Below are 16,713 nucleotides of genomic sequence, written 5' to 3'. Positions count from 1 at the left end.
CATAGATCTTTCCTATAGTAAATAAAATCGTCTAATCATACCCAAAACTCATAGTAAAAATGTGTCCCAGTACTGAAGGAGTTAAGGGGAAGCATCGTGAGTTACTTAAAGGGTGATATATTCCTTTTCTTTCCGATGTGTGTGTGTGTGTGTGTGTGTGTGTGTGTGTGTGTGTGTCTGTCTGTCTGACAGAGAATGTGTGTGTGTGTGTGTATCTGAGGGAGTGTATGTATGTGTGTGTGTGTGTCTGAGAGAGAGAGAGTGTGTGTGTGTGTGTGTGTGTGTGTGTGTGTGTGTGTGTTTGATATGCTGCAGTCTCTGATGAGACAGCCAGACGTTACCCTATGGAACGAGCTCAGAGCTCATTATTTCCGATCTTCGGATAGGCCTGAGACCAGGCACACACCACACACCGGGACAACAAGGTCACAACTCCTCGATTTACATCCCGTACCTACTCACTGCTAGGTGAACAGGGGCTACACGTGAAAGGAGACACACCCAAATATCTCCACCCGGCCGGGGAATCGAACCCCGGTCCTTTGGCTTGTGAAGCCAGCGCTCTAACCACTGAGCTACCGGGTGTGTGTGTGTGTGTGTGTGTGTGTGATTCACTGTTTGATCTGCTGCAGTCTCTGACGAGACAGCCAGACATTACCCTACGGAACGAGCTCAGAGCTCATTATTTCCGATCTTCGGATAGGCCTGAGACCAGGCACACACCACACACCGGGACAACAAGGTCACAACTCTTCGATTTACATCCCTTACCTACTCACTGCTAGGTGAACAGGGGCTACACGTGAAAGGAGACACACCCAAATATCTCCACCCGGCCGGGGAATCGAACCCCGGTCCTCTGGCTTGTGAAGCCAGCGCTCTAACCACTGAGCTACCGAGCCGTGTGTGTGTGTGTGTGTGTGTGTAGAATTCCCACGTTTCGGTAAGGAGAGGTCTGGCTGGCTAACAGGTTAAGAGCAGAGCAACGCACCTTCCCTACCTCGCCTTTCACGTCACTCTCAGTTTTCAACATTTCCTTTATATTAGTTTTCTTTATCGACTTTTATTATGCTACATATTTTTGGCATCTTTTTATATTACATTATTTTCCTCCGTTCATTTCCTATTTAGTGATTTCCTCGGTGTAACTTCTGTATTTATCATTTTCTTTTTCCCACTTTCTTTATTGCATTACATTGGCTTCAGTTTCCATATTGTTTCTATTTGCATTGTTTTCTTCTCTACAGTCTCTACAGTTTCGTTAAAACAATTTTCGTTTAAATTGTCATATTGTTTCTTTATTTATCATCTCGTAGCTTTTATTACATTACTTTCGTTCAGTTTCCATATTGTACCTTTATTTATCATCTTCTCGAAACTTTCTTTATAACATTATTCTAGCTTCCTCCTTTCTTCCTTCTATTCCTCCCTTCCTTCATCCTCTCTTTCCTCCTTGTTTCCCTCCTTCCCTTCCTTCTTTCCTCCATCATTTTTTTACATTTATTGTCCAAAACAAATTGCTTTTTTTCTGTTTGCATTCTGCCATACCTCAGCCAAACCCTTCTTCTCTCGTACGTCAAAGTGATCAAGGAAACTGAACATCTGAAGCGCTGGTGGTGAAGGGGCCAGGCAGGCAAAACTGACCTCCGTGACCTTAACGAACTCAGTTATTAAAAAGGTGCACTGCATTTTAACACTGGCTGTGCGGATGCCACCAGACGCTGGGCCAACTCTCACCTTTGACCTTTCGTTATTAATTCATTCACAGACTCGCCTACAAAAAGCTAAACTAATTAACTGAACTCGCTCAACACTGTGTGTGTGTGTGTGTGTGTGTGTGTGTGTGTGTGTGTGTGTGTGTGTGGAAGGTGGGTTGCGTGCGTGCGTATGAGTGCCACGCCCTTGACACACAACAATTCACCACATACACTTTCCTCCACGAACAAGTGCAAATCTGGAAGCGTGGAGGGAAGCCCCTAACATTATCAAAACAACACACACGGCGGGGCACGATATAAGCTGTACTTGTTAAAGCGGCGAGCGAGCCCCGTCAAGCTCCGCCCTCCCTTGCAAGCCGTGACCAGCCCAGTGCATCGCGGCTACCAACACTCTCCAGACACGCACACACTTGGCACGCAGCACGCAGCCAGGCGCTTTGTTCATTTAGGATTTCTGACCGAGTCTCTGCACTGGTAACGAAGGAAGGGAGGGAGGGAGGAAGGAAAGGGTTGGAAGTGAGTGGGCGAGACAGGAATAAGTGAAGGAACGGAGGGATGGAGAAAAGAAGGAAGGGAAGGAGGGAGAGAAAGGAGGAAAGAGGGGATGAAGGAAGGGAGAAATAGAAGGAAGAAAGGAGGAAGCTAGAATGGAAAATATTCGAAAACAAGTAAAGAAGGAAGGAATGAAAATAAACAAAGGAAGAGACGAAAGAGGGAAGGAACAAAGATGGAAAATAAATAAACTAGTGTACGAAGGAAGAAAGGTAAAGTGAAGAGAAGGAGGGAAAGGAGAAAGTTACAAGTAAATTGCTTTATCAAATTGTTTCTTCCTGGCTGGAGATTCCGGACCAGGAACCATGACCCGGAACAAGAAGAATGACAACAACATCATCATCTTTATTATTGTCGTTATTGTTTTATCATTGCTATTATTACCATTACATATGTGAAATAATCCATTAGCAATATTCACGATTAAGGCAACGATTTAGCAAAGATATAAAGATTGAGGGGTTTTTTTATATGGGCATTTCACGGGAATTTCTGGGCTAAAGGGGATACTTTTGGGAAACCGTTGCCCCGAGTGAGGAAGTCTAACCTACACTCGGACCGTGGACAGGATTCGAACCCGTGCGCTTGGAGACCCCTCGGATCCCAAAGCACGCATGGTTCCACTGTACCATAATCATTATCTAACTTTCTTTATTGCATTACTTTCGCCTTTGCTTTTATACACTATCCTCATTCTCTTCTGTTCATGTCCAAACAAGACCACTGAGATGCGACACCCTGGAGCCGCCGCTTGCACGTCCACCAACACACGGCTGCCACACCTGTAATGCGTATTTTGTGTAATCCTCCTCTTCCCTATTTTTCCGCTTCACTTTGACTTGAGCACTTTAAAACAAGGAGTATCATAACGTCTTAAGAAAAGTAAACTGGCATAACCTCTCAGAACATCACACAAATTATGAGAGAGCGGGAATTAGTTTTATTGATACACTCCATTACAAGGTCTTTATTTCCGCCTCACTATGAATTCATCATTTTAAAACGAGAAGTATCATAACGTCTTAAGGAAAGTAAACTGACTAAACCTCTCAGAACTTCTCCCTACAATGCTTAGAGAGAGCGGGAATTAGTTTTATTGATACACTCCAGGACAAGGGACTTTACTAATCTTTCTAAAGGATCTCACTGCTGTAGTCCTTTGCCAGATTACTTTAAAATGAAACCTACATAAAGGAGAAGGGACACGTTTGAACAATACTCTTTTGATGTCCCTCCTTAGATGCACTCATACTCTCATGTAGATCACTTGGAATTCTTGCTAAATGACCTCCCTGCAGCAGTCCTGGCCAGCTTCCCCGTTCCTAAAACCTAGAATTGAATGTACATGTTAGAATTATACGCTTATTTCATTTTCCATCCTTAGTTTGATTCATACACACCTATAGATCATTTGCAACCCACGCTAAAATAAATTGTTGCTGCATTCCTGGGCTAGCCTCCTCTCAGTGTTAAAAATTGAAGTGAAAAGTGAAACAAAGGAAAATTGCCGATTGGAATAGTATTATTGGATGCTTCTCTTCAGTTTTATTCATACACTTCAGAAGACCATTGAAAAACCAAGGTAAAGGAAATTGCTATATTCCCTGGCCAGCCACCTTTCACTGTTAAACATTGAACTGAATAGTGAAAAAATGTAGATAAGAATAATACCCTCACCTGATCCTCCCTCTTAGTTTTATCTATTCACTCCAGAAGACGACCATTGAAAAACCCAAGCTAAAGAAAATTCCTGACGAGTTTTCCTTAAAATTAGAATCACACACACACACACACACACACACACCCCGGTAGCTCAGTGGTTAGAGCGCTGGCTTCACAAGCCAGAGGACCGGAGTTCGATTCCCCGGCCGGGTGGAGATATTTGGGTGTCTCCTTTCACGTGTAGCCCCTGTTCACCTAGCAGTGAGTAGGTACGGGATGTAAATCTAGGAGTTGTGACCTTGTTGTCCCGGTGTGTGGTATGTGCCTGGTCTCAGGCCTATCCGAAGATCGGAAATAATGAGCTCTGAGCTCGTTACGTAGGGTAACGTCTGGCTGTCTCGTCAGAGACTGCAGCAGATCAAACAGTGAAACACACACACACACACACACACACACACACACACAAAATAAAATAAAATAAAATTAATGGAAATGAACTAAAATGAAATAGAAAATGAAAAAAAGAAAATGAGAAGAAAAGGTACACGTTGGAATAACACTCTCATCTCCCTCGCGTCCTCCCAGGTCCTGTAACGAGCGCGCACACTGGGCTGGGGGAGCAATTGCCACGTATTCATTATCCCTGATGAGTCTCGGGGCGCGGAAGCAATTATTCTCGTATCACCAAACATTTCATTGGCGGGATGAGTGTGACAGTTAATCCGGGAGATCAGTACGGCGGCAAACAATGGTTTCATAATTACACCCACTGTATTGGTTATCTTGGGAACTATTGGAGCTATTAGTGCGTCTTTTTTCTGGTGCTTTTGATAGAGGTTTCCATTAATACTGTGAACGTTTTATGTACGTATGTTCCTTACTGGTGGCTAATGTGTATTCCAAGCTGTCCTAAAAGAGGTTTCCAGTACAGCAAACGTTTAGAAAAGCATGTACAGTACTCTCCTCTCTGGTTTGTTTGTTCTAGGCTGTCCTAATATAGACTTCCAGTACAGCGAACGTTTTAGGAATGCATTTTAGCTCCTTAAGGTGCGTTCACACGATCGAACAATGTTCGACGGACATAATTGTTACCAACTAGCAGTGGAAAGCGAAAAGGCTCGCTGACGACGTCAGAAGCGAGCACCAAGTGGTGTACCGGACACTGTCCGTGTTCGCAGCATCGAAACGTCACACACTGTCTGGTGTGGAAGTATACGATGCTGCCAGGTACACGATGAACAAAGTCACTTGGTTACAGGATTTTCAAAGTCCGTCAGTTCACTAGGTCTCAATTGTCCTGTTAACATGGCCAGCAGTACCTCAGTCAAGGAGAAAAGTTGCCACTGGGACAGAAAAGAGACCCTGCTACTAATAAAACTATACCGGCAAAATCCATGCTTATGGAATGTCAAGGCTGATGTGTACAAGGATAGGAACAAACGTGTCGCGACCATCAATGAAATAACGGCGGGAATGAATAGAAGTGGCTTATCTGTTACTGCTTCTGAAGTGAAGAAAAAAAATAATCCATCCATAGTCAATATAGGCGAGAGCTACGTAAACTGGGGAAATCAAAGAAGTCGGGGCCTGAGTTACCAACGGACATCACCTTCGGACATTACCTTCGAACATTGTCCACCGGTCTATGCCCTGTGAGCAGATTTGAAACGGTGGTAAACACCCTCATCTGGTACCACTGCTTGTTGCCAGATCCGCTTCCATCGTTTCACCGCTTATGACGTTATCCTGCTTCTCCTGTGATATGGTAACGATTTTGTCCGTCGCACATAGTTCGATCGTGTAAACGCACCTTTACTGGTTTGTCTACTCCAGTTTGTCCTAGTAGAGAATTTCAGTACAGCGAACGTTTAGGAATGCAGTACTCTCCTCACTGGTTTGTCTGTTCTAGGCTGTCCTAAAAGAGGCTTCCAATACAGGGAACGTTTAGGAATGCATTTACGCTCCTCACTGGTTACTGACTGTCCACTTCAGATTGTCCTAGCAAGAATTATGGGTATTTCGTTCTCTCTCTTTCTCACGTGTCTCTTCTGTTTTTCATTTGTCATCCGTTAGACGAAGGGAATTAAAATGGCCTGATTTAAAACAATGATGGTGATGATGGTGATGATGGTGATGATGATGGTGGTAATAGTAATGCATTCAGGCAAGATGGGTGTAGAGGCCAAGAGACAGATAGGTGGTGTGACTGGAGATTAATAGATTGGGAGTTAACTTGCATCTAATATTCTCTCTCTCTCTCTCTCTCTCTCTCTCTCTCTCTCTCTCTCTCTCTCTCTCTCTCTCTCTCTCTCTCTCTCTCTCGATAATGATAGTAATGATGTTCTTGTTTTATTTTCTTGAGAGCGAGAACTGGGACAACTTTTTATCATTTCCCAGCAGTTTTTGTCCCCTGTCTGACCTGATTCACACCCTGCAGAAGAATTACAGAAAATTGAACAAAAAAGATAAATAGAAAAAGTAGAGAGGTATTTTTTCGCCATTGTAGTCGAAATAATAACAGAAAAAATGATAAAATGAATGAGATAAAAAAAAAAGGTAAATAGAAAAAGTAGGAAGATGTTTTTTCGTCATTATAATAGAGATAACGAGAGAAGAATGCTATAAAAGAGTGAAATATAAAAAAAAAAGATTAATAGAGTATGTAGCGAGGTATATTTTCGTCATTATAATGGAAGAAAAATGATGCAATGAGGATGATAATGAAGTCTAAACTGGAAACTTGAATAGGTTTGAGGTAATGAGAAGATTAATGACGTATCAATGCTGCAATACGAGGAACTGTAGTCTTGTTTGAATTGGCTAGTCTATTCACGGACTGTCTGAGTTGAGGACGCGTCATCAGCAGACCACATGACGGATTTTGCAAGAGGGGTGAAGAACACGATCAGATTAAGTCGTGGATTGATATTCTTCCACACTGGTAAGCAAACGCATTAACCATTTGAGTACCACGACGCTTTTCCTTATTCATTCTGCTTACTATTTGGTGATTTTATACAGATTCAGAAACTTATGTGGGTGAATGAAATAGTAGACTCTGCCATTAATCTTTTGACAACCATAGACTCTTCCTAATGCAAATAAAATCGTTTGATCGTACCTAAAAATTAAGGTAAAAAATACGTCTCAATATTGAAGGGATTAAAGAAAAGAAGAGTATAGGAAAAACGATAACGTGTTTGCATTTTTACTTATCTATTGTCAGTATATCTCTTGTGTTTTTGTAGTATTAGTGTCAGTAGTGATGTTAATGATGATAATAACGATAATAATTTCTTTACAGGTACGTGGGATGAGGTTTTGTATCTGTTCTTAGCTTCACTGCTCGGTAAGTACACACACACATACTTACATACTCACATACACATGCACCGCTATCAGTTATGTCTTGGCACTTCTGTTTTAACTTGTGTGTTTGGTTTTTCCGTTTATAGTCTGTGAGGGCGCTGAGAGAGAGAGAGAGAGAGAGAGAGAGAGAGAGAGAGAAGTGATGCGTTTTTGTTATTCGTTAATATCTCTCTCTCTCTCTCTCTCTCTCTCTCTCTCTCTCTCTCTCTCTCTCTCTCTCTCTCTACTTCCTTCTACCTTTTCTTTTCTTTCAGTTCCCTTGTTCTTTTCTTTAATTCTCTCTCTCTCTCTCTCTCTCTCTCTCTCTCTCTCTCTCTCTCTCTCTCTCTCTCTCTCTCTCTCTCTCTCTCTCTCTCTCTCTCTCTCTCTCTCTCTCTCTCTCTCTCTCTCTCTTTCTCTCTCTCTCTCTCTCTCAGTTCTTGTTCTTTTCTTTTAATTCTCTCTCTCTCTCTCTCTCTCTCTCTCTCTCTCTCTCTCTCTCTCTCTCTCTCTCTCTCCGTTTTTCATTTCATACGGCAATTTTCCCGCTTCGTTACTGGCTGGCGTCATATTTCTCTCCTTCCCGTTTCATTTTCTGCATTTCCTTGCCTATGTCACGCTTCCTTCCGACCGCAGTTGTTGTGTATTCACCATCTATATCAGAATCTTGTTGGCATTACGTTGTTCTCTATTTATTTGCATTTCAGAATTAGAATATCGCATCCTGACTCTCTAGCCTTCGTTTCCATATCTCTATTTCCAACTAGTGCTGCTTGGGTTAAATTGAAACGCCTTAGTGTATTCCGACCCACGGCGCACCAGAGACAGGTCGCTAAAACATACCGAGACCCAAACATAATTTTCTACGAGCCCATGCAACACTGATTTATGCCCACCACAGTACAAAAGTGAACCAACGTTGCTTATATTTCTTTATGGGTTCACTGCAGGGACAAATACATACATACATACACGCATACATACATACATTCATACACCTGCATTCCTCCACATTCAGCCCTCTACTCTAATATATCCACACTATGATACGTATCCACACAATATAATAGAGAAATTTTCCCACACCACTATATATATTCACACATTCATTCATTAAAAAAAAAATAAATAAAAGATGTCTACCTACACACACACACACACACACACACACACACACACACACACACACGTTGGAGACCATGGATTGCCACACCCCTCTACCTCTTGCCATTTACAATATACATGCAGCTCTTCTTCCACCTTCTATTGTTGTTCTTATTCCATCCATGTACTTCGCCCTTTGTCTGTCTCTTGCTCTGCTACCTGTCACTGTTCTCGCTAAGCTTAAGTTCTCTGTCTTTCTCATCTCATGCCCTATAAATCTGACTTGCTCGTATATAAACTATCGTGTTTCTTTCACTACTCACTCTTCTCACCACTTCTTCATTTGATATTCTTCCTGTTCAAGAGATTTTCAACAGATGTCGCCAAACACCACATTAAGATGATTTTATTTATCTATTTTTTATTTATTTTTATTTTACGAGCTCTTGTCTTTATGTAATGTAGGTTAGTTATGAGTTAGGCTGGGTTGAATACAGTCAGTTGGGTGAGGTTAGGTTAGAGTTTCAGATTGACCTTGTGATAGATTCGTCCTCCCTTCAGTGTCAACAAGATGCAAGTTTAGAATAATATTGAGAAAGACGCCATTGATACCATGAAAAGTTCTTGAGTTGCACTGCTTACAAATATACCAATGGGTGTAGTGTTTCTCTCTCTCTCTCTCTCTCTCTCTCTCTCTCTCTCTCTCTCTCTCTCTCTCTCTCTCTCTCTCTCTCTCTCTCAAAACCGTACAAAACATTATCATTGCCCGGAAAAAAGGAAAACTAGAGAAAGAGACTGTTCAAGGCAAACGTAGAATACACGAGAAGCACAGTGAACCAGGTGTGCAAAATAGGAATGTCTCCCCGCTAGCCAGTCAAAGAACTCGTAACCTTCAACACCACAGAAAACGCTGCAGGAAGGAAGGTTTTAAGGACACACTGCACTAACAAGCGAGGTGACGGTTTTCTTTTGTTATTTTCTAAGAGTGACACTGACCAAGAGCTACAAAAAGGCTCAGTCCCTACACGGAGGTCACAGAGCAACTATTCACAAGCCAGGAGAAATAAGAAAACACACACACACACACACACACACACACACACACACACACACACACACACACACACACACACACACACACACAACGAGTCACGGCAGATTACATTACTCTAAAGCAAAGATCGTTACAACACGCTACAACGAAGTATTTGATTCTGGACGCCATGAAACAATAGATGAAGGGACGTGATTCTAAAAATGCAGTGTTTGTTTTTGCCAGGCTCTGTTTGCCGTGGTGCTTGGGTGTGTGTTCCCAGCCCCGCCAGGGAGGGACCAGCAAACACCGACGGGAGGAAATTCAGGAAGTAGAGAGGAAGGACATGAGAGAGAGAGAGAGAGTTGGAGCGTGGGGTAGGAAAAATATGTAAACGAGAAAGTAGGGATGAAAATAGACGAATAGGAGAATGTGGATAAGGATTAGGGTAAAGGAAGAAATAAGCAAAGGAAAAGAGTGCAGTGACAAGGATAGAATGAGGATAAGATGAATAAGGAAAAAAGGATAGAAAGAGAGGGAAAGAATGAGGAGAAAAATGACAAAGAAAAATGGAGAGAAAGAGAGTAGGAAAAGTTGAAAAAGATAATCAAGAAATAGATAGAGAAAAATAGGAAAGAGAAAAAGAACAAGGAAAGTCTAAAATGAGAGAGAGAGAGAGAGAGAGAGAGAGAGAGAGAGAGAGAGAGAGAGAGAGGCAGTGTGTTGAGGGAGGGGAAATGGTTGGGGGGAGGGGAAAACGGTGGTGGTGATACTGCAACACTAGACTGCAGTGTTGGGGGAGGAGGGGAAAGCAGGGGAAAGAGAGAGGGGGAGTGGTGGTGCTGGTAGAATGATGACTGTGTTGTGCACGATATGGCTGTAAGACTGGTGGTGGTGGTGGTGGTGATGTTGGTGATGATAGTGGTAGTGATAATGGTGGTGATAATAGTGATGGTGATGATAGTGGTGATGGTGGTGGTGGTGGTGTTTTTTTAATGGAACAGGGGAAGCTGGCCAAGGGCAACAAAAAATAATAATAATACAAAAAAGGCCCACTTGATTGTCAGTTCCCTAAATGATTGATAAAGTCTGGAACACATGTGGTACGTTCATAATTTGTGGTCACTAGTATCTGTCTATCGATCTATTTTATCCATTATCTTATCAGTATACCTGTCTTCCTGTTCATGTCTGTCTGTTTGGCTGTCTGTATGTCTGTATGTTTGTATGTATGTATGTATGTATGTATAGTGTCGATAAATAATACAGTTACTTATGAAAGAGAAAAGAATGCATCAATATCATCATTAATACTCTCTCTCTCTCTCTCTCTCTCTCTCTCTCTCTCTCTCTCTCTCTCTCTCTCTCTACACGTTAATTAGAACAATATAAAAAACTGAAAGAAACTATATATAACCCAATTCAACCTAACTTAACCAAACCCAACAGAGAATACACTAGAAGACACTAAAAACTCTCTCTCTCTCTCTCTCTCTCTCTCTCTCTCTCTCTCTCTCTCTCTCTGAACACAGTAACGCAAGTAGAGGCTGTCACTCATCTTTAGTCTGCGTTACTTTGTCTCTCATAGCGTTAGTGATGAGTCCGCGGCGAAGGTGAGGCAGGTGAGGGAGTGACTAGTGAGTGTGTGTAGTGCACGGTGACTGGTGGAGGGATTGAGATGGAGGAAGAGGAATAGGTGGAGGAGGTGGAAGAGGAGGATTAGCAGAATGAGGGATAAAATCAAACAACAATGTGGAAAGGATGCAATTTGTTAGAGAGAGAGAGAGAGAGAGAGAGAGAGAGAGAGAGAGAGAGAGAGAGATGGAAATGAAAGGAATGCGAGGAAGGATAGGCCTCTACACCATCGGAGGGAGTATTGGGAGGGAGGGGCGGAGGGAGAGGGAGAGGAATGAAGGGAGCGAAGGAAGGCAGGAGGTGGAGGAAGAGGAGGAGGGCGGGGTAGAGGAACTGACGCACGCGCGGAGTCGAAAAGAAGAGGAGGAGGAGGAGGAGGAGGAGGAGGAGGAGGAGGAGGAGGAGGAGGAGGAGGAGGAGGAGGAGGAGGAGGAGGAGGAGGACATACGTAGGCGGTAGTTGAGGAAGGGGGGGTATAGGTGGTGTGGGTTAGGAGGCATGACACACACACACACACACACACACACACACACAGAGAGAGAGAGAGAGCGAGCGCTCACCACCGCACCACCACCACCACCACCACCATCACGTCTCTAGCCAGCCAGGCACAGTCCCCCGCCAGAGTTCGCGGGCAACGGGATGGACCCCCACGCAACGCACCCTCCGCTCTCAGCACACGAGGCTACCACCACCACCACCACCGCCACCACGGAAGAGGCGGAGAACTACACGCCGCACCAAGACCTGAAGAAGCCCCAAGTCCTCAGGAGAAAGCTAGTGAAGGTGAACAGAAGGCTTCGCTCAATGTTCACCTTCTCGCGATCTTATTATGCCCAGTACGTGAGGTATCGTTTCTTGAAAGTTCGCTGGATAAACAACTGTGTGGTGAACTTCATGTAGGAGGCGCTGAAGGTGGTGGTGGTGGTGTAGGAGGTGAAGGTGGTGGTGTTTTGTTATTGTTGTTGTTATCGTCGTCGTCCTCGTGGTGGTGGTGATGGTGGTTGTGGTGATGATAGTGATGGTGGTGGTGATGTGAGTTTTGTTCCTCATTTTCTGTTCCTGTGTCTTCTGCATTTTTTACTTTCTCTCTCTCTCTCTCTCTCTCTCTCTCTCTCTCTCTCTCTCTCTCTCTCTCTCTCTCCTTTTAATCTCTGTGTATAGCTTACTCTTGTTTATCACTGTGTCTCTTCCTTTCTTTCTCTATCTTTGTGTTGCTCCTCCCCTCTTCCTCTCTCGCTCTTCCTCTCGCCTTTGTTTTCCTTTCATATCCCTTGCTATTCACATTCTTCCCCTCCTCCGCTTTTATTTCATCCCGTCTTTCTTTTTCTCTCTCCTCCCTTCTTCATGTTCTAATTCTTCCACCTTAAGCTCTTAGGTCTCTCTCTCTCTCTCTCTCTCTCTCTCTCTCTCTCTCTCTCTCTCTCTCTCTCTCTCTCTCTCTCTCTCTCTCTCTCTCTCTCTCATCTCTCTCTCACTGCGTCCTCCCCAGCTCTTTCCTCTCCCCCAATCTCTCTCTTTGCCTCTCTCGTGTACCTCCCTCTCCCTCTCTGTCTCCGCCTCATCCTTCCTCCCTCCCTCTCTCCTCTTTTCTCTCTTCCCTTCTACCTCAGCGCTCTTGTCTCTCTCCCTCCGTCTGATTCGCTCTCTTTTTCTCTCTTTCCCTTGCATTTCTCTCTTTCCCTCCCTCCTGTGCACATCCCTCCCTCTGTGCCTGCCTCTCTCCGTCCCCCCACCACACTATTGACGGTATTCTGGACAAGGCCACGTCCCGCACTGACTCACCTTAAAACTGACGACCACAAGAAGCGACTCCTCTCCATGCGACTTATCCCAAACCTCACCAATCTCGACTCATACTCCAAGGCGGCCAGATAAACACGTCTCCCTTAAGAGGATCCGGCGATTCAAGGTTAGGGAATCCACACCACTTTACAAGGAAGCTAGAGGGATTCAACCAACACAAGGACTGACTACCAAAGGATCCAGTGACTCGGATTTTCAGTGGAAGCGAATCTAAGAGGTCCTGGAACCACTAATTGCCAGTAGGTCTTTGTGAGTCAACCACACAAGTACGCACTTATCACCAACGGATCCTGGTGGTTAGACCCTTAAAAGAGGACCACATAAACACCAATCCAAGAGGTCCCCATAGGCAAAACGTTCAGAGGTCCTTGTAAGTAATCCTTGACGATAAAGGACTTTGATATGGCAACAAGGAACGTGGTAACTCAACGCTTAATGACTACAGCTGAGAAGAGCCTCCTTTGACCAGCAAGAGGTCCCAACGAGTCAAAGGATTACAGAAGATTACAAAGGTTTCAACACCCTTATTAAGGATTCACAAGAGTAATTCAATGCCATATAAAGAGAATCAAGTACTATTTTAAAGAGAATCCAATATCATACCTAAAATATATAGAGAGAATATAGAGAGAATCGAATACCATAATAAGTGGATCGAGTACTATAACAAGACGATCGAATGTCATAACTAAAGGATCGAATACCATAACAAGAAGATCAAATACCCTAACTGAAGATCGAATACCGGAAAATAGAGGATCGAATACCATAAAAAGAGAATCCGATCCCATACTAAGAAGATTCCGTACCATTCCTGGAAAACATGGTATCAGGACGGTAGGGAAAGGAATACACTTGCTCCATTTCACCGGTGCTCGTGCTTACAGGAGTACAGCGCCCCAGGGTGTCTCGGAACATCAAAAGCTTTCTGTGTCCTGGCGTGGGGAGTGGGGAGAGGGGAAGCGGAGGCCAAGGGAGCGGTGGAGGCAAAAGAGACAAGAGAGACAATGGAGATCAGCCCGGTGTCTTTTCTCCATGTTGGAACCTCACGACACAAGGTTCCTCCTCCTCCTCCTCCTCCTCCTCCTCCTCCTCCTCCACTGTCTTCCTCCTCTCTCAGTCCCGTCGCCATTAGAAGCAATGCAGGTGAGTATTAAATGGTTCATAGCCACACACACACACACACACACACACACACACACACACACACACACACACACACACACACTGCAAATAATGTATCGTACGTTTAAGAATTCAAGTTGCAGCTGAATCTCTCTCTCTCTCTCTCTCTCTCTCTCTCTCTCTCTCTCTCTCTCTCTCTCTCTCTCTCTCTCTCTCTCTCTCTCTCTCTCTCTCTCTCTCTCTCTCTCTCTCTCTCTCTCACGGTCACACCTTGCCACATTTCACTACCTCGGATCAATCTCTCCTTTCTTCCTCCGTTTTTTTCTCCTTCCTTCCTCTTCCCTTCCTCTTCCTCTTCTCACCGTCTATTTTTCTTCCTCTTCTCTCTCCTTAGTATCTTTCCTTCCTCAATTTTCTGCCTATTTTCTCTTCTATTCAATATTTTTCTTCTTTCCTTCCTTTCTTCCCTCTGGTGCATTTCCTCCTCCTCCTCCTCCTCCTCCTCCTCCTCCTCCACCTCCACCTCCTCCTCCTCTTCCTTCTCGTTCTCTTACTCCTTCTCCTCCTCTTCCTCTTGCCTCGTTTCTTTCTGCTCTTTCTCTTTAACCTATCTCTTCTCTCAATTTTACATAATCGACTCTCTCTCTCTCTCTCTCTCTCTCTCTCTCTCTCTCTCTCTCTCTCTCTCTCTCTCTCTCTCTCTGAAATTATCACTCTGCCCTTGGAATATAAACATTTAGAGAAGTCTACCGTCAAACAAAGATGGGCATAGAAAATGGGAAGCTGTATGGAAAGTTTGTTTTTCTTTTTCCCCGAAAACGTATAATTTGTTATAATAATTGTAGGAGCGGAAAGTTTTGTTGGAAATTAGTTTATTTTCCTACAGAGAGAGAGAGAGAGAGAGAGAGAGAGAGAGAGAGAGAGAGACCTAAGAGCTTGAGTTAGAAGAATTAGAACAGAAAGAAAGAGAGAGAGAGAGAGAGAGAGAGAGAGTGTGTGTGTGTGTGTGTGTGTGTGTGTGTGTGTGTGTGTGTGCTTCTGAATGTATGTATGCTGTCGTAAATTGATATAACAGAAGGCCTTATGTATGTATGTATGTATTTATGTATGTATGTATGTATGTATGTATGTATGTATGTAGTCAAGAGAGGGGATCGAGTGGAGGGTTCGTATTGACCCACGTGACCTCAAGTGACCTGGGTGACCTTACCATTGTCCATCCTTTCCCTTCCTCTCCCTCTCCCTCTCCTCTCCCTCTTCCTCTCCCTCTTCCTCTCCCTCTTCCTTCTCCCTTCTCTCTGACTTCCCTTCCCTCTGTCCAACCAGCAAACTATAGTCTCTCTCTCTCTCTCTCTCTCTCTCTCTCTCTCTCTCTCTCTCTCTCTCTCTCTCTCTCTCTCTCTCTCTCTCTCTCTCTCTCTCTCTCCTCCCATTAACTTCTGAAAGCCTCCTCCTCCTCCTCCTCCTCTCCTCCTCCTCCTCCTCCTCCTCCTCCTCCTCCTCCTCCTCCTCCTCCTCCTCTTCCCTCCGGCCCTCTAACAATCACTTTCAGTCGTTCCCTCCTCCTCTTCTTTCTCTTCCTCCTCCTCTCACTATCTCACTACGTCCTTTCTTCCTTTCTTCCAGTTCCTCCACTCCGCTTTTCCTCCTTTTCCTTTTCCTCCTTCTCTTCCTCTTCCTCCTTCTCTTCCTCTTCCTCCTTCTCTTCCTTCTCCTCCTTCTCCTCCTCCTCCTCCTCCTCCTCCTCCTTTCATTCCTGCTTGTTATTCTCCTATTTTTTTCTCCTTTTCCTTCCTTTCTTCCTATTTTTCCCCATGTGTCAGTTATGCTTTAGACTTTACCTTCTTTACAGTTTTTCTTCGTCCTCCTCCTCCTCCTCCTCCTCCTCCTCCTCCTCCTCCTCCTCCATATCCTCCTCCTCCGCCTCCTCCTCCTCCTCCTCCTCCTCCTCCTTTTCTTCATCCTCTTCATCTTCGTCTTCTTCCTCTTTTCTTCTTTCTCCAAGCACAACTTTGCTTTCAAGACGGTGGACACACACACACACACACACACACACACACACACACACACACACACACACACACACACACACACACACACACGTTTCTATTTACACACAAGTGATGGTCAGTCAAGGTCAATACTAGAGAGAGAGAGAGAGAGAGAGAGAGGCGAAGCAGTGACAAGCAAGTGTGTCTCTTATCTCTTGTCTCTCTCTAACACAGACAAGCCGAGGACAAAAGAAATGCACCTTGAAAATACAGCTGCAGTGTACAAGAGAGAGAGAGAGAGAGAGAGAGAGAGAGAGAGAGAGAGAGAGAGCGAAAAACTACACGTATGTTCCTTTCCCCTTCAAAAACAAGAAAAAGCTTAACTACCTAATGAAAACAAATCTGATTAACACACACACACACACACACACACACACACACACACACACACACACACACACACACACACACACGTATTGAACAGTCTAATGCAGGTACAATAGCGTGACCTGTGCCTAGTTAAGTAATCAATGAAACACACAGACACACAGACACACACACAGACACACACACAGACAGACAGACACACAGACACACAGACAGATAGTTAGATAGCCACCGGACGAGGTAAATGGTTTGAAACTCCATGTAAATCTATGTAAATGGTTGTCTCTCCCTCTCCCTCTCTCCCTTTCTCTCTCCCCTCTCCCTCTTCCCTCTTCCCCTCTGTGTTTCTGCT

At 44.2% G+C, this 16,713-nt stretch overlaps 1 protein-coding gene across 4 annotated transcripts in view; it reads left to right on the top strand.

Moving 5' to 3' along the window:
* The window catches only part of LOC123509707 (synaptotagmin-4-like), a 102,750-nt gene that overhangs the window by 44,416 nt on the left and 41,621 nt on the right, over window positions 1-16,713 (top strand). The window contains exon 1 of one of the 4 annotated variants that reach the window (XM_045264206.1): window positions 12,668-14,004. The exons of 2 other annotated variants lie outside the window; for them this stretch is intronic. In XM_045264206.1, the coding sequence (XP_045120141.1) occupies window positions 13,866-14,004 (139 nt within the window). In that variant the 5' untranslated portion in view covers window positions 12,668-13,865. Of the gene's footprint in view, window positions 1-12,667; window positions 14,005-16,713 lie in introns of those variants that run through there. One more of the 4 variants, XM_045264205.1, reaches the window with a different exon arrangement.

Source organism: Portunus trituberculatus, chromosome 27, assembly GCF_017591435.1.
Source record: "Portunus trituberculatus isolate SZX2019 chromosome 27, ASM1759143v1, whole genome shotgun sequence".
Lineage (NCBI taxonomy): Eukaryota > Metazoa > Arthropoda > Malacostraca > Decapoda > Portunidae > Portunus > Portunus trituberculatus.
The sequence above is the reverse complement of the archived record's forward strand: the minus strand, read 5'-3'. Positions and strand labels throughout refer to the sequence as shown.